Source organism: Dendrobium catenatum, unplaced genomic scaffold (genome assembly GCF_001605985.2).
Source record: "Dendrobium catenatum unplaced genomic scaffold, ASM160598v2 fragScaff_scaffold_488, whole genome shotgun sequence".
Lineage (NCBI taxonomy): Eukaryota > Viridiplantae > Streptophyta > Magnoliopsida > Asparagales > Orchidaceae > Dendrobium > Dendrobium catenatum.
In genome coordinates this window covers 215,705-238,074 of record NW_021318950.1, presented here as the reverse complement: position 1 = coordinate 238,074, position 22,370 = coordinate 215,705, and the positions used below count along the sequence as shown (strand labels likewise).

Here is a 22,370-nt window from a genome sequence, read left to right as displayed (position 1 = left end):
AGCCATTTACATAGATGAAAATTGATCGAATGCCGGAAGGTGCAAGTAGAAGCGAATGCTGGGGTTGCTTTGGAGAAAAAAGAATGTCATAAATTGAGAACTGAATGGACGATTGAGAAGTGAAAAATTTCTGCCATTTTCACTTTTTTACCTTACTGGGTCGGTCGGGCTGATAAGACAGCTCTTTTTCGATGCGAACAATCCATGTATCATAATTTTATTGAAGTCCAAAGAGAATTACATCTGGACTCCGCACAAAATAATTTTTCCCCAGATAGTAGATGAGTTGAGAATAAAAAAAAAACTGTTGCCCTCGACTACTGCCGTCGACATGGAGTTAGTAATATGAAACCTAAAAACCATCTCAGTTACCGTTTCTCCACTACAAAAAAATGGCGATGCTCTCTGCCACCAGCCGCCGCCATTCGCTCCTTCCCCGCATCGTACTCACCCGCCTTTACAACAGCGTCGCCAAATCCGCCGCTGCCGTGAACGCCTCCGATGCTGACGCCACTTCCGTTTCCTTATCTGCTTCTTCACCGCTCTCACCCTCTGCCGCCAAGTCCCTCCTTCTCAAGGAGTATGACCCCGACAAAGCTCTCTCAATCATGTCCTCCGTCACGCACCCCTCTTCTTCCCCCACCTCTAGCCGCTTCGCCGTCGAGCTCGCAGTCCGCCGCCTCGCCACCGCCCGCCGATTCGAAGACGTCGAATCCCTTCTTGAAAAACGCAAGTCCGACCCCGCTGCTGCTCAAGAATCCTTCGTAGGAACCGTCATTCTTGCTTATGGCTCTGCCCGCATGCTCGACCATGCTATCTCCACCTTCGAGGACGTTTGCCGCCTCTGCTCCGCTCCTCCCACCACCATATCCTTCAACGCCCTCTTATCAGCCGCAGTCCGTGCTAAGAAGCACCGCAAAGTTCGCATGCTCTTTTCTGAGCTCTCCGAGAAATATGCCATCTCACCTGATCCGGTTTCCTACAGCGTCCTTGTTAAGGCCTTATGCCTTTCCGGAAAGGCCGGGAAAGCCTTTGATATTCTCAAGGAAATAGAGGAAAAGGGCTTTAAGGTTACAACTTTCATCTACACGAGTCTGCTTGATTCGCTTTACAAGAAAGGTGAATCAGATAAGGCGGAGGAGCTCTGGAATCAGATGACGGAGAAAGGTTGCAAACCAGATTTGGCTACTTACAATGTAAGGATAATGCACAAAGCCCACCATGGGAGTCCAGAGGATGTGCTCAGGTCCATTTCAGAGTTGGAAGCTGCGGGGTTGAAGCCAGATGAGATCACCTATAATTATCTTATGACTTGCTACTCCAGGACTGAGAGATTTGACGAGATGAATGAGGTTTATAAAGGTCTGAAGAGTAAGGGTTGCAAGCCGAATGCAGCAACATTTAAGATTATGCTGAAATTCTTGTGTGAAAAAGGGGATTTTGATGCCGGCTTTGATCTCTTTAAGGATAGTATGAAGCATAATAGGATTCCTGATTTCAGGACACTGAGACCTTTTGTGGTGGGGTTGGCAAAGAACTTCAAGGTGGAGGAAGCGAAGACGGTGATCAGTGTGGTGAGGCAAAGGTTCCCTGAGAGTTTGATTAGTGGTTGGAAGGTGGTTGAGGAAGAGCTGGATTTGATTACAGGTACACAAGCTTCTGATCAAGCCGAGGCTGCTGAAAGCTGAAGTGTTGAAAGGCAGTACAAAATGTTTTCACATATGACGATGGACCGGTCCATTAATTATTCACATACGCTGAAAAATGGTTTGCAGAAAAATCTGAATTTCTCATTTTTATTTGAAGTTGGTATTGCCCAGCTAAGAGGTACAAGGTTTTGTTCTTGCTAAGCCTTTTTCCTTGTTTTTTATATTTACTTATCCTGGTATTGTGGCATTATGATAATATGTTAGTTAGGAAATGTGCCCTTTGGTTTTCTTCTATCGAAGCTTTCACTTAGCTGTAAAAGAATATGCTTGAAATAAAGTTCCCTCTCAAAGTATGCAACTCGATCTTTCATTGTAAAAATTTATGTGCTACAACATGGTATGTGAAACATTTTAATACATCATTTATAATTTCTAGGCGATGTTTAGGTTGGATGGCTTTATTTTTTCTGCCCATTTTTATAATGCTTTAATTTATCTTATACTATTCAATAGAGTGAAGCAATCTTAGAATGTGGTTGAGTTTTTTTTTTTTTGGAAAAACGCTTTTGAAGGAAGTTAATGCTACACTCCTTAAATAAAATCCTAAAAGTTTTAGTATTTTATAGAATTTATGTATATTGGTGATGTAGATGTCTATATGGTGTTTATTTTCTTATATAAAATGAAAAAAAAAAAACTTACATTAATTTTGATTTGGTGCTCAATAGTCAACATAATTTGAGTAAAGTTGCTCTCCATTACGTTGAAATAAAAATTTGATTGAGCTCCGCTTTATTTAGGTAGACTAATCAACACTCTCCCATGTAAAATTTATCTAATCCTTTTCTCATTTGATTGTCTGCCTAGGCAAAGTGTAGCTTAAAATGTCAATCCCATTTTTTTGTGAATTTATTTTTGGTTTTTTAGTGTTTTTTTAGAGATTGCCAAATGGATTGCAATAAGAGACGAACTGTCATAAGCTACAGAGGAATCACTGTAAAAAGCAAATGGTACTAGATAGGATATTTCGGTGAAATAATTTCATGAGGAAAACTATTTTGAGTTTTGTTATTTCTTTTCTAGGAATCATTCTCCCGCAAGAAACAATGTCTCGTGTTAATTGCATCCTAGGCTCTAAAGTTCTAGGAAATCCTTAATTTCGATCAAATATTGATGGGTTGGAATGTTGCACGTTGCTTTTCTTTTTAAATGAATACATGAAACATTGAAATGCAAGATATATGGGATGGATGCATAATCATACTGTGAAATGCATGAGCAAAATGTCTTTTCTCAAATTCAATGCAATATCGATATGTTATTATTGCTCTTTGAGTAATGTATATGAAAAATAATGTGCGATGTGTATAAAATTTGTGATATACATTATACAACAAGGGTATAATCCTTGATCCAAAAGATTAGGATTGACTTGATAGGAGTGCAAGTGACATGCTGGTCTTATATAATAAGACCTAAAGTGTATTAATCACATGTTGTACTCTTTTGTGGCAACAATACTAAATCAAAGGGTACTAAGGACCTGTCACCTAGCATTATAAGGATTACTCATTTAAGGTAGAATCTAAGCCTTGTTAACATCTTTTGAGAGAACAATTTATGTTTTCTTTGATATTCTCCTTTAGGAGGTTATGGTGCTTTTAATTTTTTTTATAAGGCAAAGCACACAAGAGAACTTTGTGTCTAGTTTGGGACATAAGCACAATAGAACTTAGTTATATGGATATTGGGGTTTTCAAGTTACTCAATCATATAGTGAAAAGGGATACCCAAAAAGGGACTTACAAATCCAGGGACTTACAAATCCTATTAGATACTACCCAAACCTGGCTAATGCTAAGGTTGTAGGTAGTGTAGGGTTTATTATTGCCAATCAAATGGGCAAAAGTCTACTATATGGATTACAACAGTGTTAATTGATTGTGGCTTTTACTTTATGCTTACTTTTCATTTGACTGGGATTCCAACCTAATCTTCTTAATCATATTTGTTTTTAACTAATGTTGTTTAAGTTATGTCTCAAATGCGAGATAGGACAATCTATTGTTTAGGAATTTAGTGTTTGCAATTCCATTAACAGTACTCATGCATATGGGAGTGTGAAATGCATCTTATGAAAATTGTTATCTATGCTCGTCTATTAGGCGGTCCTTTGACTATATGTTGGCTCGAGCTTGCACATGAATGTGTCAATTAAGTTTATTGTTGACTAGCTACTCTCTAATGTCCAAAGTATTTAGCCAATTAACATTACAGCTTCCATAGATCTTAGAAGAGAGCAAAACAATTGATTTATTTAAAAAGTGGATTTTGGATAAGACATGCAAGTTTTATATGGGGAAAAATGATTATATCAATTTTAATTGGTTTATTTTATGATTAAATCCTAAAATAGTTTGCTGATTATGCGCATGCGGACAATTTTGTTATAGAGTAAAATGAACACTCATGTAGAAATTTTGATGCAAAATTAATATCAATTTAGTCCCTCAACTATATAAAATTGATTCCAATTTATCTCTGAGCGACCATTTTGGATTGATTTTATATAGTTAAGGGACTAAATCAGTCATATATGTGTTATTGGGGGATCATTTATGATTTAGCTAGTTTATTTTATCTTTGTAGAAATTTATTCCTAAAAACTAGTCATTAAATCAAAATGTAGTTCCAGGAGACCACAATCATTGGAAGCAAAGAAAACAAGCAATCATGTAAATATGCAACCACAAAGAAAATAAAGCTCACATACACTCCAAGGCTTAATGTAGTTGGGTTCTACAATACATCCCAAAAATTGAAAATGAAAAGCAACTGGGCTTTGTTCTACAACCTAGTCCTTGATCAATATACAAATGAATTTGCAAAAGTATAAATATTATTAGCAGCTCTTGCTTCATGCTATCGTAGCACCTTGTGTATTGTACCTCATTTAATATGTATTTCTTAAATCTAAAATTACATTTGGAAAATAAGCTTCAATTCATTCAGTCATTCACTACACACAAATTTCATTAGTTTAGTTTAGCATTTATGCCAAGTAAGGAAATATTTTGGCCTTTTTGACAAATTGTAGTATTTAGCATTTGCGATACTTTTGGCATTGCTTTTATTTATTTAACAGTCTTAATATTTTTCATGTTCATACCTTGAATTAAAAGATCATCCTTTGATTTTTTATTTTTTTAATAAGATTGCAACTTTGCATTAAAAAAGAAGAAACCTAATACAAACTACTAAAAGAAAGCAATCCTATCCCATTCCTCCTTTAACAAAGAAGAAAAATCTTCCATGCCGCCATGCTTAACTTTATTCCTGCTCTTCCAAGAAAAGAAAAAGATAAGCAATACATATTAGCAATAATGGGATTAACATTTGATAATCTTTCCAAAGACTTCACACAATTAGCTAATGAAGAGAATCAAGGAACACGAAATCCCAACTTATTCAGAAGGTCTAGAACTTGAATCAATTGTAGGCAACTTGCAACAATATGATCCGAATTTTCCACAGCAAGGCAACCTCTCGGGCAAACATTATTATCTTCTTATCTTCTGTACATAAGGAACACCTTAGTAGGAATAGCATTCCTAATTAACCGCCACCAGAACACTTCAACTCAAGGATTAAGCTTCAGCTTCTTCATCCAGCTCAATAATTGTCTTCAACCTGTCTTCAAGTGCAGCATTAGAAGCCAATGCTGTGATTGACTTTCCAGAATTTTTAAATTTTAGCTCCAACTAGTCAGCCAAGGAATTAGAACATTTTGGAATTTGCTGAATGAGCTTTACCAACTGTTCTCCAAACAGATTTTTCAACAAATCAACATTCCAATTACTGTCTACAATAAGACTGCTTACTGAATTACCAACAATGTCAAAATCTGCAACAAATGTTGGCCATCTATCAATTCTTCTATCAAGGATCCATACATCATTCAAAATATTAATAGATGAACCTGTAGAAACTCTCCATCTTATAATTGGAATAAGAAATTTTGCACCATCCATCATAATCTTCCATGTAATAGAGCTCCCTCTTTTTGCATCAGATTTCCATAAATCTTGACCGTATTTGGCAATAAGATTTTTATTAAGCATAGAATCTGGTTTGGTAATGAAGTTCCAAGCACATTTTGCTCGCAAAGGACCTACCTTCGAAATGGTTGAATAAGGACCACATCCCCCATTGGTTTTTGATAAACAAAGGACTTTCCAAACAATATAATGAAGGCCATGCTTACCATTGTGCTTATGTCATATAAAGTTTATGCATATTTTATCAAAATCCTTCAATATACCCAAATGAACTAATGAATGAGTTGATAAAAACATAGGAAGAGAAATAAAAGCTGATTTAACAATGACCATTCTTCCTGCTAATGAGATAAACTTGTTTCCCTAAATATTCATTCTTTTCAAAGCCTTCTTCATCAGATTATGAAAATCTGAAACAATTAGCCTTCTCAATGCGATCTTCACCCCAAGGTAATTCATTTCATTCACAACTTTCAAACTCAAACAACAAGAAATAACTTTTTTCCTCCTCTTTTTCACATATTTACCAAACAAGAAAAAAGATTTTTTGTTATTGATCTTTTGAGCCGACCAATTACAACAATCCTTTAGAATTCTATTCACCTTCTTAATGCTTATAATATTAGCATAAAAAAATAAGAATATGATTTGCGTGAAGCAAATGAGACATCCTTTCAGCATTTGGAGAAATTTTGATGTCAAGTTTCTTTCATCTTTGAATAAAAGCATTTGATAAAAGTCGTGAACACATAAAGAATAAGTAGAGGGAGAAAAGGGACAACCTTGTCTAAAACCGATTTTAACTTCAATCCACTTTGAATTATTACCATTAATCAAAATAGAAAATGTAGGATCAACAACGCATTCCAATAAAAATATTAGAGAATTTGACTGGAAAATCGAGATATTGCAAAACCTGTCTTAACGTCGACCAACACATGCTATCATAAGCTTGTTCCATATCAATTTTAACTGCCATAAGTCCTTTCTTAGCTTTAGAAAATCTAAACTTATTGATCAAGTAAAATATGATCAGAAAGAGAATGACCTTTAACAAATGAACCTTTAACAAATGCAGGTTGGTCTTTAGAAATAATTCTAGGAAGAATTAAAGTCAATCTATTTAGCAACATTATGGCCATAATCTTATATATCGATAAACATTGACTAAGAGGACGAAAATTAGAAGGAACCATAGGATTATGAACTTTAGGAATGAGAACTATGAGGGTATCCTTCCATTCGGCACACATTTTAGGAGAAAAATTGGTTAATAGCCTTCCAAACATCCTCATTTATAATGTCCCAATAGGACTTAATGAATGAGTAAGTGATTCTATCCAAACCCGGAGATCTGTAGCTTCCTAGGTGCTTAATGACCTCAACAACCTCCTCCTTAGAAAATTTGGATTCCAAAAGTTGTTTATCACTATCTTCAAGGACGTGAAAAGGTGATGGCCAACCATGCAGAACACAATGCCTATTCTCCTGTTTATTCTTAAAGAAATTTAGAAAAATATCTTCAATGCTTACCTGATCTTCGACGACTAGGCCATTGTTGTCTCTGATTTGATTATTCCAATCCAATTTCTCCTAGCACTTGCATAAGCATGGAAAAATTTTGAGTTTGCATCTCCTTCTTATATCCACTTGACTTTAGCTATTTGCCTCCACCAATAACTTAACCGAGCTAAATATTCAACTTATTAACCTTAGATCTGAGCAAGAACAATTTCTCCTTTGTAAGAACACCATCAATAGCTTCCTCGGTTTGTAATTCGTAAATTTCTTTTTTGAGTTTTTCCTTCAACACCATTAAATCTCTAAGTTTAGCTTTACTCCAATAGAATAAAGCTTTCAACGAACTCATGAATTTTTTGTTAAGCATTTGAGAAACATCTCCACTAACTTTTTTCTTCCATGAATTTAAAACAATAGCCTAAGAAGCCTTATAAGAAGCCCAGATATCTTCAAACCTGACAACTCTTTTAATAGGATTAATGGAATGAAAAAGGTTCAAAATAATGGGACAATGATCCGAAGCAACTCTAGCTAAATGTCTAACAAATGCCATATGAACAACATTCATAGCATAAGAGTTAAGTAAGCATCTATCCAATTTTTCTAATATGAGCTCCATCTTCTTTATTATTACACCATGTGTATTTAGGACCAATCACCCCAACCTCATGAAAATCATTATTATTCATGAATATCTTCATTTCTTGGGATCCATGAGAAAAGACAAATTTCTTACTCCCTTATTCTCTTCTTGAGACAAAATACAATTGAAATCCCCTCCAACAACCGATGACCTTTTATTAGAAGACAATAATTCTAGATTATCCCATAAAATCTTTCTTTTATAAATATCCTTACTTGCATAAGTAGTAGCAATCAACCAAACTCTTTTGTTTAAGACATTTAGTTCTCCAATAACAAATTAAGAAGCTTTAATTAAAGAAAAAGATGCCATATCAGATCTCCATAAAATCATAATGCCACCCAATAAACCATCAGAAGGAAAAAGGAAAAAATCCCATTCAACACCAATAAATCTATTGAATTCCATTCTATCAATAGACGATATTTTAGTCTCCAAAACACCAACAAAAAAGACATCCTAATCATTCACAAACTCCTTTAAATAAAGAGAAGCTTCTTTATTTTTAGCTCATCTACAATTCCGCAAGCTCACGAGTTGAGCCTCATTAAGTTTGAACTCGAACTCATGGCTCGATATACCTGTCTTGCGAGCTTGTTAACGAGTTCAGCTCAAGCCGGCTCACGGGCCGGCTTGGCTCACTTACACCCCTAGTAGTGAATGTAGTAGCCGTCTAAAGATAGAGTGTTAAGACTTGTAATTTATTTCCTGGATTGGGTTTGATGGAGTCTAGGGTTGATACTGTACCCATTGGAGTGGTTGACAAAAAATTCATTGGTCCAAATTTTCTCTAAAGTACTCGATGAGACAGTTATGTGGTGAGATCCTGCTTAGTAACTTCAATATCTAAGTCATGGATATAGGATGCTACACGATATGTTTCATCTATGGACATAATGTCATAGAAAATATGAATAAAATTAGAACAGTATGAGGTTGCACATTATAGTAATATTTGAAAGTTATGATTGGAATAGTGGAAGAATGCCAATGGAGAGGTCAACGTAATGATTTAGCTTTATGGATGCACAGTTAATACTAGGATATGATATATTTGGAACTCTACAAGAGGACGAAGATTCACCATAGTAGTGGTTTTGAGGAATTTTAGGGTGACCGGGCATCTAATACGAGGGTATGATAGAGATAGAAGATGAGGGTATGATAGAGATAGAAGATGAAAGAGAAGTAAAGAAAAACAAAATAAGATGAAAATAAGGGTGAGATTCATGAATTTGTAAGAGAGAAAGGAAAGAGAGTCAAACAAAAGAAAAATTTTAGCTAAGAAATAGAGTTTACAATAAATCCTCCTACTTGAAAACTTCCTTCTCAATTTGGCTTGTCCTATAAGAATGAAGTTCTGTGGAGAATATGGCAGTTGGGGTGAATAGAGGGGCTATTTATAGTTGTATATTTGATGATTTTCAATTTTTTTGAAAAATTAAAAATAAGGGGTAGCTAATAGTGAAATGATTGCGATAAATAGCTTCTAACTTTATCAGAATTTCTTCAAAATTCTTATTCTAAGATTCTCAACCATGGTGACTTCTAATGGATATAATAGGTAGTTCTTTTTCTCTTTGAATTTACTTCTCAAAATTTTTTAAATTAAAAAATTACGGTCACCCTTGCTGATTAGAAGTCTTGTCAAAGCAAATATGAAATAATTATCAACAATAACATACTAATGCTTCTTCTCTCTTATTTTAGATGTGATAAGTCCAAGTAGTCTATGTATAACAACTTGATACAACGTGCAAGAAAAATCAACAAGAAAAATAGTAGAAAATTGTAAAAATTGGAGGAATTATGGCTGATTTTTTATTAATAACTCAACAAGTAAACAAGATACAAACGATCTACAATTAGAGAGGTAGATCGGCTCTCCCAAACAATCTAGACGTCACTAAGAAACCCTCAAAGAAAAAGAACTACAACACTACTCAAATCAAAACTTGCTTGAAAAAAATAAACCCTAAGTCCCTCCTTAAATAAACTCTCAAATTGTCCCCAAAACAGATATATTTCCTATTAATTTTCCTCTTTAATTTAAATTCAATTAGAAAATCTTTCCTTCTTTAATTTGAATTCATCTAGGAAATCCTTCACTCTTTAATTTAAATTCAATTACGAAGTCTTTCCCTCTTTAATTTGAATTTAATTAGGAAATCTTTCTTTAATTGACCCTCTCCTCAATTCCTCTCATAATATAATGAATTAATTTCTTGCTGGCCCCCACAAGGGGTGTCAAAATTTTCCCCTTCACTGCTGCTGTCTCAATACTCCTGTCCTCGAAATGCACCTTGTCCTTAAGGTGGAAGGATGAAAACTATCTCCTGATCATATCATATGGCTCCCATGTAGCTTCTTACTCGGGGATATCCTTCCATCAAGGACCTCTTTGTCTCTTATCATTCCTTGTCGTGCATCAAGAATCTCCATGGGTTCCAAGGTCACCTGTAAGTCCTCTGTCAATATCGCCGGTAGAGAGCAGGGTGTCTGATCTCCGATAGTCCATCTCAGTTGTGGTACATTTAATATTTGGTGTATTAATGAGGATGCTAGTAATTTTAGACGATAGGCTACAACCCCAATACGCTCCGCCACCTCATAAAGTTCTTAGTAGTGTGGTGATAACTTCTCATTCTTCCTCTTAGCCAGTATCTTCTATTGGTATGGTCTTAGTTTCAAATAGACTATGTCCCTTGGCTTGAACTGAGCTTCCCATCTATGCTTATATGACCTTTTCTTCATAAGTTTTTGAGCCCTAAGTAGATGTCCTTTAAGTTCTGTCAGTATCCTATCCCTCTCCACTAAGTATTGATCTACACTGGATACTGGTGTAGTGCTCTATACATAGTGTATCAGGGGTGGCAGGTCCCTTCCATACAAAATTTAAAGGGGTCGTCGATGCGGCTGTATGGAAGGATGTATTTTACCAATACTCTACCCATACTAACCATTTTTCCCATAGTTTTGATTTGCCAGATATAAAGCAACACAAGTATGTCTCCACGCTCTTGTTGACTACTTCTGTCTGGCCATCCATCTGTGGGTGATATGTTGTACTCCTCTTTAAGACAATCCTCTGCATCTTGAATAACTCCTAAAAATGGCTGAGGAATACCTTGACTCTATTTGAGACTATTGATTTCAAAATGCCATGTAATTTCAGATAAAAAATGTGGTGTTGATATGGTGTAGGGATGTTTCAGCGGAATAAAATGGCCATTCTTGCTCAGTTGGTCTACCATCGCTTGTATTACTAAATATCCCTTTAAGCATGATAACCCTTCAATTAAATCCATGGTTACTTTCTCCCAGACCTTTAAAGTAAAGCTAATGGTTGCAGTAACCCTCTAGGTGCCATAGTCAGGTACTTATGCCTTTGACACACATAGCACCTCATTGCCATGTCTTCTACATCTCGGTGCATCCCCACCCAATATAACTCAACGAATAGTCTGCTGTATGTCTTCTATACCCTTGAATTCCCCCCTATCGCGCTGCCATAAAGTTCCTGCAACAGCTTGGGAGTGTAACTTGAGGACAGTGGGAGTACAAACCTCTCTTAATAGAGTAGTTGTTCCCCCCCTCAAAGCATAATCGGGATGACGGTTTGGATCTTTCAACAACTTTTCCCTGATCTTTCTCAACCCTTCATTCTGTTCACTCTCCCTCAATGCTTCTCAATCTAAGATCATTGACACTAATAAGGATGCCATTTGTGGCTCCTCGACCTTCCTGGACAAGGCATTTGCTGTTTTTTGTTTTTTAGGCCTGGTCAATACTAGATCTCAAAGTCATGTCCAAGCAACTTGGATAACCATCTCTGGTGCTCCGTGATCATCCGCTGCTCCAGTAAATACTTTAGACTCATCTTGTTGATCCTGACTATGAAAATTTCCCCCCAAAAATAGGGCCGCCAATTTTGAATTGCCAAGACAATTGCCATTAGCTCCCGTTCATATATTGACTTGAGCTTTCCCCTTGCTATGAGCACTTGGGTGAAATATATAATAGGTCTCAGGTTTTACATCAGTATTGCTCCTAACCCTAACCTGATGCATCTGTCTCTATCACAAATGGTCTCCCAAAATTTGGGAGCGCCAATACTGGTTCACTAATTATAACTGTCTTCAACTCCTGAAAACCTCATGTCGCTTCCTCACTCCACTTGAAGTTGTTCTTCAATTGCTCTGCTAAAAGTCTTGCTATGGTGCCATATATTTTCACAAACTTTCGGTAGTAACCAATGAGCCCTAAGAACCCCTGCAACTCACTTAAGTTCTTAGGAAGAGGCCAGCCTAACATGGCCTGAATCTTGTACTAGTCAGCTTCAAGTATATCCTTCATGTCCAGTCTGTAAAAGGTGTGTCAACTCTAACTCCATCAACTAATTTAGTTGGTTTTGTATATCCTTCATGGACTAAGATCCACATACGATAATCAAGTGACTGTAAGAAAGTAGACATGCTTGTTTTCCAAAAATCAAAAGGTATATTATAAAATAGTGGAGGTCCAATAGGCAAACAATTAGAGTTCCCTCAAGGACTCTAGGACAATCTACTAGTGTTCTAAGTATTATGTCTCTGTCTTGCTATATATCAGGATGTCATTAAAGAATACTAAGACAAATCTCCTGAGATGTTGCTGTAACACTCGATTCATCAGTGATTGGAATGTGGCAAGGGCATTGGTGAGACTAAAAGGCATAACCAGGAACTCGTTGTACCCTTCATTAGTCCTAGAGGTCGTCTTGTGTACATCTGATGCCTTCATTCTGATTTGATGGTATCCTGACTTCAAATCGATCTTGGAGAAGATCACCACTCCAAATAACTCATCCAATATTTCATCAATCACGAGAATGGGAAACTTTTTTGACATTGTTTTCTTCTTAAGATCCCTATTGCCCACACAGAACCTCTACCTGCAATCTTTCTTCTTCACCAATAAGACTGGGATATAAAGAAAGGGCTCACACTGGCCAGATAACCCCTGCTTCTATCATCTCCTTGACCAGCTTCTCTATCTATTTTTTTTATCTACGAACAATGGTAAGGTTTGACACTTATGGGAGAGGTTCCCTCTTTTAGGTTGATGGCGTGCTCATGCTCTCTTGGCGGTGGTATGGTAACCTGACAGGAGGCTTAAATACGTCTAGATACTGTTGCAGGATTTACTAAACCTCAGCTGGAGTTTCCCTTACCTCGTGTTCCTGGACCCCTCTATGTTATGTAATTCTACCAAATGCCTCAAACTTGTACTCTAGATCGTTGAGAGCATGGTCTTCAGTGATACCATGGTTTTGCATAAGCTAGCATTCCCTCAAAGCACTACCTTCTTCTCCTCTGCTTGGATTTCCACGGTTAAGGATTTCCACGGTTAAGGATTTCCAGTTCATCTTTATTTCCCCCACGGTTTGCAGCAACTTCATTCCCAAAATCACATATATACTTCTCAAGTCTAGGGAAAGGAAGTCTTCCACCACTTGAATTTTCTGCAAGGTAATCATCACTCCTTTACATATCCCTGGACTCCTCTTTATATGGCCTAGTCCCATCATCACCCAACTACCACCAGTTTTTACTAATTTCAATCTCAATCTATCCATGTCTTGATTCGAGATGAAGTTATATGTGGCTCCACTATCCACCAACACCACCATTGATTGCTCTTCGATTTACCCCCTTACCTTCATGGTGTGATTTGGAGTAAATCCCACATTAGAGTTTAGGGACATTTCTTCCACATCTAAATGTAACTGTTTTGTTTCCTTTGTGATTTCCTCTAGTTCATCGCCGCTCTCCTCTTCCCCATCTTGGACCAACAAGACTTGAAGGTCTCATCCTTGCACCTGTGTCTGATACAAATCTTTCATCACACTTGAAGCATAAAACTTTTGCCCGCCTATCCTGTACCTATGCTTCTGTGAGGCGCTTGAAATAGCCTCCATAACGAACTCCAATACTTTTCTCCCTCGGTGCTTCATTTTGAAATGACTTCGTCTGAGTCCTCGGTGCCATGGTTGTAGAGGTATTTTCTAAAATTTTTCCCATGGTGTTGCTTCGGTCGGCTTTTTCCCTTCATTGCTTCACTTCCACCCTTTGTGTTAGTTCCATGGTCTCCTTTAACCCCCTAGGTCTCAACACCCTAAGCTCTTTATATCCTCCTTAAAGCCCTTCATGAAAATCCCCTCCAAGCCTTACTTAGAAATTCCCCTCAGCCTATCCGACAGTAGCTCAAATTTCTCCCGGTACTCCATGACTGTTCGCTCCTGAGTTAAGGCATAAAACTGCTCATGGAGGTCTCCGTCCTGGATTGGGCAGAAATGTTCCAACAAACAATTTTTAAATTCTCCCCAATAATAGATCGGATATCTAGTCTCCCTCCACTGAAATCAAGCTAATGCTTTGCTCTCCAAACATAGCCTCGCCGCGAAGAGCTTTTCTCCTTCCATCAACCATTGATGGCAAAGTAACGCTTCACCTGATACACCCATCTCCGAGCATCTTCCCCTTTAAATATCGACATTTTTAACTTCCTTGCTCTTGCCTCCATGACCCAATGATTTCTTCCTCCATTAGTTCCACCCATGTAGTGTTGATGCGATTCTCTGCCTTCCTCCCTTGACTGGTTGGGACCCAATGGATCGGCTGCCTTTTTTGGTCCACCTTCTCTCCTGTCTAGGTGGTCTTCATAAAGTTTTGGCCTTCCCTCTCCTTACTGCCCTTCTTAGAGATACCTTGATGCACCTCCCATCAGAGCCCTTCGGGATGATTCTTGAGAGAAAACTATCTCTCATTCATCATCGTTCTCCTGAAGTCTCTTTCCCTTCAGAGCAGCCCTAGAAATAATCGGGGAAGCCTTTGACTGCATCTCGATTAATTTCTTCATAATGCCTTCCATATTCTCGAATTGGTTTTCCATAGATAATAGCCTTCCTTCCACCGTTATGAACTTCCCTTCCACTGTTGTGAATTTTTCTTCTATTCTGGAATATTTCTCTTCCATCCGACACTGAATTGTTTTATCTCCCCTTCTAACGCCTCCACCTTCTTTGCTTCCATTCACGAACCGAGATTCCAAATCGCCACAAACAATGAAATACGGTGAATTTGATCTTCAAATAGCAGAAATCAGCAACATGGGGAGAAAATACGCAGCCGAAATCAACAAGATATGAAATTTCAGCCCCAGACATCACTCTGGAACTAATTTGATATGCCGGGATGAAAAATTAGCAAGAAAATAGTACAAAATTGTAGAAATTGGAAGAATTATGGTTGATTTTTTATTAATAACTCAACAAGAAAATTAGATATAAGCGACATACAATTAGAAAGGTAGATCGACTTTCCAAAACAGCCTAGACGTTGCTAGGAAGCCCTAAAAGATAAAAGAACTACAACATTACTCAAATCAAAACATGCATGATGAAAAATAAACCCTAGACCCCTCCTTAAATAAGCTCTCAAATTGCCTCCAAAATTGATTTGTTTACTTATTAATTTTCCTCTTTAATTTAAATTCAATCAGGAAATCTTTGCCTTTTTAATTTGAATTCAATTAGGAAACCTTTCCCTCTTTAATTAAATTCAATTAGGAAATCTTTCTTTAATTGATCTTCTCATTATTTTCTCTCATAACATAATGAATTAATTTTTTTGTGAGGCCCCACAGGGGGGCCAAAATTCCCTCTGGGTGTTGTTGTATCAAAACTCTAATGGCCTAATGGTAGATATTTGATCATTATGTCTTAATTTCAAATAGCATATTATTTCTATTAAATATATAATTGTATTCATTATTATTGAAATAAACTTGACCTATTAATTTAATCGAACATTGAGTAAAAGAAAATTAAATATCACACATATTATCACAACTAGTAGGACCTTCCTGTCAATATTGGACCCGACCCGAAAACCCGACCCGAACCCGACCCGAAAATTTCAGTTTGGGTTGACCCGAACCCGAAGCGGGTCAGGTTCGGGTCCGAAAAATCGACCCGTTTGCAAAATCGGGTCGGGTTCGGGTTGACCCGAGAACCCGGGAATGACCCGGAAAATGGCTGCCACGCATTGCCTGCCTCGGCTGCCCTGCCCCCGCGCTGCTCGCCTCGGCTGCCCGCATGAGCGCGTGGTCCGCAACTCCGCGTCGAAATGCTTCGCGGCTTCGCCGCTTCGGGCTGAGGGTCGAGACTCGAGATGTCGAGTTTAGGCTGTCTAGTGTCCGCAGAGTCGCCATCTGCCCGCTGGCGGGTCGGGTTCGGGTCCGGAAAATCGACTCGTTTTCAAAACTGGTTGGGTTGACCCGAACCCGAACAGTATCGGGTCAATTCTGGGTTCGACCCAAACCCGACCTGTGACCCGAAATTGACACCCCTATTAATAGCATAGGAGCCGAAACCAATTATGTAGACTCAAGTAATCTTTTACTCTTTTTTTATTGTTCCCTCCTAATGATGAATGGTAGCCATCGCTTGGCTCATGCGAACCTAATATTGTACGGTCTCTCATCATATGACTCGTATGTCAACTACCCAAGTACCATCTGCCTTCACTAATCCTGCAGTGAAGAAATACTTACATAAGATTTTTGTCCATCAGTTTGGAACCCATATTGTTTTGGGTCTACCTGTGGAAAGAATGGAAAGGGTTTTTGCAGGAGGGGATCTAAGAACCTTTGCAAATGCGATCTTAGGGATCCAAATATGTTGTGTTTTTTTGTGTTCTTATAATTTTTAGAAATCTATACTACTATATAAAAGTGGCTTGGGACTTCACCCATAGCAAATCTTAGCCATTCATTTTATATCTTCAAAAATGATCTTAGCCATTCATTATATTATAAATATTTAATAAATTTAACAATCTATACTACTATATAAAATTGGCTTGGGACTTCACCCATAGCAATATATAATAATTATTTATAATTTAGCAAACCATCTCATACGGTCACTTTACTTCTCATTTTTAAAACTGCTTTTCAAATAATTAATTAAGCATTTATACTACTATTATTATCATAAATATGTATTAATCATTTGCCACCATTGTGACGTTTTATACTGTGCATTTATTGGTATCAAATTCTATCTATCTATCTATACTACCATTATGACGTTTTATCTTGCTTCAACTTCTATCTATCTATGCTACTCATAAATTAAAAAAATGCTTCTGCAATTTAATGCTTTTTCTAAACGCTTCGTCCATTACATCTATACTATCATTATAAAAGAAGTTTGGGATTCCACCCATAATAAATTCTGATCTTCCATTTTAATTATTCAAATCAAATCTCAACCGTTTATTTAAATTATTATAATTATAGTTAATTAATAATTATAATTTTATTCATATAATGATGTATTTATTAATCTGGAAGCTGAATCGTTTCTCTTACAAGTAGTCGAGAAGATGAAAAAGACGATCAGACAAACGAAGCTCGATCGACGTCGTTTCGGTTGCTTCGAGCCACGTACAGCTCATCGGCTTACCCCTCTCTTCTCCGTTTATAGGTAATTTATTAATTTGGAAGCCGAGTCGTTTCTCTTACAAGTAGTCGAGAACATAAAAAAGACCACCCGACGAACGAAGCTCGATCGACGTCCTTTCGGTTGTTTCGAGCCGCCTACAACTCTTCGGCTTGCCCCTCTCTGAGCGGCATGATCTAATCGGCAGTATTTGGATTATTTGCATGCCCGCATTATTTTGTTGGCGCCAATTTTTTTTTTTTTTTTTGCCTTTTTTTGCCATTTCACTCAAATTTATTCTATTAATTTTTTATTTATTATCAATGTGTAATTAAAAAAAGAACTTATAATTTTCAAAAAATTTTGACTTAAAAAATAAATAGACTGATTATAATAAACATAATTTAATATCAAAATAATTCATAAATAAATATCATATAAAACTATTTATCTAATCATATAAAACTTATCATAATGATTATAATTATTTAAAAAAATAAAACGTGTTCATCTTAATAATGATAATATAATTAAATATTTATAATATGATTCTTTTTTATTAACGTGCATTTAATGCACGGGCATATTTACTAGTGTGTCCTAAGTACCACAAGTTGTGCACGTAGTATTCATGTGTGCATTTGGTCTATGTGCAACTTTTTTTGGTGTTAGATAAAATATGAGATGCATTTATACTTGTGTTTTTTCAAACAATGCAAATAGATTGCTTTGCTGTTCAAAATAGAATTTTCTCTAGATAATTTATTACATAAAGACACCTCAGTTTATGATATTCTTTTTTCTTTTTTGGAATAATTCATGCTCAATGTAATGTGAATCAAGGTTTACATGCTCTTTTCTTAAGGTATGAAATTTCTTTTTCAAATTAACTGAAATATCATTCATCTCAAGTATCATGCAAATCATCAAAAGTTACACTTTCATTTATCTCTTCTGATGGAATATCAATAGCCATGAGACATGTATTTGCTTCTCTAAATAAATGATTCTCTTGATATTTTTTTGGTATTTGTGTTTGCCTAAGTGACCTCTTTAATTAGATGTTTCTCTCTAATTAGATGATTCTCTTGATATTTATCGCCTTTTTTGTTGTGAGGTTTTCTTTCCTTCTACTTTGATTCACAGACATTCTTACTATAAGTGGATGATCTTGTTGCATTTGAAACACATTGGGATTTCTTTCCTTTCACCTACAAGGTCAGTTTTAATTTATTTTGAAAATTTTAACTAGTTTTTTGACTTTTGCTTTTGTAGAAATTCTTTTTAATCATCCTTTTGTAGAAATTCTTTTTCATCATCATCAGTTTCTGAAGATGAGCTACTGTTGCTCAGATTGTAGCATTTGAGTGCTAATTTCCTCAAATTGCCCTCGGTATTATTTATCGAGCTAATTTCCTGTTCCTACGATACTAAAGAACCCTGCAAGTGGTCAACGATATATGAATTTAAATATCTAGCTTCAGAAATAACTGTTACTATTGTTTATTTTGAAAAATAATGTATGATCTTGCTTACTTTTTTCAGTTCCTGTGTAACGAAGTTATTGAGACTAGACAATCTTAAAAATCTTCCAAACAATTTTGAGTAGTGATGCATAACTATAAATAAAATGTGAAAACACAAATGAACATATGAATAAGTAATGTTTTTTATTTGGTTCAGTTGTAGCCTACGTCCATGCCTAAGCTTTCACCACACATAGACTTCTTGTACAGGCTGCATTGAAGAAAATGGCCACTCTTTCAAAGGCGGAGAAGCCTTTACAATCTCTTTTTCTCTTTATTTGCAATAATGGTATCTCCTCCAAATGTTCTCCTCCAGAAAACTTATACAAATTCAAAACAAATGTAGGAATTACTATAGACTGTGTTGCACAAATATGAGCTCTGTTTGATTAAATGGGTTAATGGGGTCTATTCGACTTGGGTCAAGTGATGCCTATTTTGGTTTGCCTGACCATAGCTTTGCTCAATCCTCTACAGAGAGCCTATGTCAAGCTATTAGCTAACTTAGGGTTCGTTTGAGATGGCTTTCTTACCGCTTCTTAAAACAGCTTTCTAGTATAAAAATTAAAATTTTTGTACTCTAAAGCTGCTTTAAGAATAAAAAAGAAAGCCGTCCCAAACGAAGCCTTAATTACCATGAGTTTGGACCATTTTGGCTAGTGGAGCTTCTTGGGTCAATCTCAAGTGGTTGAGATTGATTTAGGTCAAATTAGCTCAATTTGAGCTCGAGTGGCCATGACTTGGTCATCAACTAGTTGACTTAAAAAGGCTATTATCTAGTTCCATGCCATTAGGTTCGGGTCAATTTGATTGACTAACTTCTTGAGTCAATCCAATTGGTTGAGCTTGGTCATATTGGCCAACCATTGGGTTATAAGTCCTTGTTCAAAAAGGGAGCGTTGCGAGAATGGATTCAAATGAATGTGGAATAATAGAAGTTTTCAAGAATGAGGAAGTAGAAAACAATCGAGAGCTCCGATATCTTATTTTAATAACATGAGTAGATGACGAGCAAGAGCGAGATCTGAGCAGGAATCGTGCAAAGAGGATGAGCGGCGTCGACATCGGTCGGCATGGGTGTTGAACAGGTACGAACGTATATATTTTATTTAATAATAATAATAATACTATTATTACATATAATAACATTAAAAAAATCATTTTGCCGCAATTTACATGCTCCATTGGGTTTAGTGTTGATTTTCCCACACAAATTTTGTTGAGTGAAATTACAGTCATTTGAGTATTGTCGATGTTCCGTGTACAACGACGATTTCTGTTTTTGATTGGACGTTGTTTGAGCAGCATCACACGTCATTTTTGGGTCTCAGTTATCGATTTCGACCATTTTTCCTCGATTTGACCACGAGAGACTCCCTCTTAAGTAAATTCAACACTCTTATTATAATGGCACAGTCCGTTTGGTGATGAAAGGTCGTTTGACCACTCTAGTGATGCATCTCACGTGCCCACCATCACTTGAGTCGCCAATTTTGCCTCTTTCACGTGTTTTAGTATATGGTTCAATAATACTATGCAAATATAGATGATTTTTAAAATTTCAGGTTGACTGTGCTAATCGCATGTTATGATCCCAGAATTAGACCAAAAGATTTCGCCATCAAGTTTACTTTTTAAGGTTTTTGATTAAGCTATCATGTAAAAGGGATTAATAGAAACTCTATGGAGACTTTTGAAAAAAAGTGTCTCCCAAGAGGTTTGAGAAACTCATGAGAAAAATTGTTCTCTACAATATCTCTCTTTGTCCTTTGAACTTTGAAAATTTTGAAAAAATTCTTGTGTGAGGCTTCACCATTGATTGTTCGCAAATTATATCCTTTCATTTCTCTAATTATAGAGTCCACTGGTCTAGGTTGAGAACTCCTTGAGCTTTATTTGTATAGATCATGGAGAGTTTTTTTTTTTTTTTGTGTTTTGTGGATCTATTTGTGGAATTTTTATTGCGTCCTCGCACCTGACGTAGAGATACGTCCTCCCACCGCAAAAAAACTCAGTTTTTGCTCGGTATTGCTAGGTATTATTTGATAATAACGAGGAATATCATAATGTGAAGACCAATATCGAGTTATACCGAGCAATACAAAAAAATACCGAGTTTTTCTAGAAAAAATTAGGTATTTTTTTGTATTGCTCGGTATAGCTCGGTATAACTCGGTATAACTCAGTATTGGTCTTCACATGATGATATTCGTCGTTATTGTTTGGAATTGCTTGGTATTTGCTCGGTATTTCTCATTTTTTAGCGCGAATTTAGCTCTGGGAGGACGTATCTCTACGTCAGGTGGGAGGACTCAATAAAAATTCCTATTTGTGCCATCAGAGTAGGTATACATTTCGAGAAAAAAACATTGTATAAGATTTCCTTATTACATGTGAAGGAGAGAGATTTCTACACCTTGCTAGAACCATAAGAAGAGAGAGATTTCCATTTAGGCAAATTATTCTATGCGCACACTAGGCGCAAGCTTGCGTCCGGATTGCTACGCTTTTACTGCGCTTTTGATGTATTTTGATAAAAAGGCTGCTAATACACAATTTTAGTTGCATATTAGATGTACTTTTGCTGAGTACTTGCAAAAAGGCAGCGAAAGCGCAACAAATATCTTACTCATTGAGTATTTGCTGCCCTTTTGCTGCGCTTTTTAAATACTCAGTAAAAGGGCAGCAAAAGGACAGCTAATATGCAATTAAAATTATGTATTAGCTGCCCTTTTATAAAAATACATCGAAAGCATAATAAAATCACAATAAAAGCGCAATAATTCGGATGCAAGTTTGCCTCCAGTGTGCGCATATAATAATTTGCCCTCGATTGAAGATTTAGTGAGTGAATGTAGGCCGTAGGCCAAGCCACTATAAATTGATTTGTGGTTTTTTTCTTTTTATTTTTTATTTTTTGTATTTTTTTCTTGCACTATTGCTTTAATCTCTCAACATATTGATTTGGACTATTATGATGTCTATTATGATGATTATTACGCGAAAGCTTTTAAAAGTTGAAAATATCTTGAAATAACAATATTGCTTAATAAAGAATTTTATTCCTTTTTGTAAATAAAAATTATTATTACTTTTTGAAGCTTATTTTGAAAAAGATTTTTTTTTTTCATTTGTTCTCAAATAAAAAAAAAGCTTAGTACTTTGTTTTACAAAATTCATAATTGAAATATTTATACATCCACAAAATCAATTTATTTTTCTAAAAAAGAAATACCAATTCACTAGAGAGATTCACCAGCCTCTCTATTTTAAATGTGGCATACACTACAGTGCCCAGCAGACAATTATTACGTCCTCCGACCGGACGTAGAGGAAAGTCCGGTCGGAGGCAAATTCTCGCCAAAAAATGAGTTGTACTGAGCAATACCAAACAATAATGAAGAATACCATCATTTGAAGACCCAATACCGAGTTATATCGGGCTTTACCGAGCAAATACCGAGTTATGCCAAAGTTGTACCGAGT

At 36.3% G+C, this 22,370-nt stretch overlaps 1 protein-coding gene across 1 annotated transcript; it reads left to right on the top strand.

Annotated features, from left to right (window-relative positions):
- Positions 1–295: 295 nt before the first annotated feature.
- Positions 296–2,089, top strand: LOC110102131 (pentatricopeptide repeat-containing protein At4g36680, mitochondrial-like). The gene has a single exon (XM_020830312.2). The coding sequence runs from the start codon at positions 393–395 to the stop codon at positions 1,686–1,688; it is 1,296 nt and encodes a 431-aa protein (XP_020685971.1). The 5' UTR covers positions 296–392; the 3' UTR covers positions 1,689–2,089.
- Positions 2,090–22,370: the final 20,281 nt, after the last annotated feature.

Bases quoted from the DNA above. Each gene is read 5' to 3' on its own strand.
- LOC110102131 (XM_020830312.2), top strand. From the start codon at position 393: ATGGCGATGCTCTCTGCCACCAGCCGCCGCCATTCGCTCCTTCCCCGC.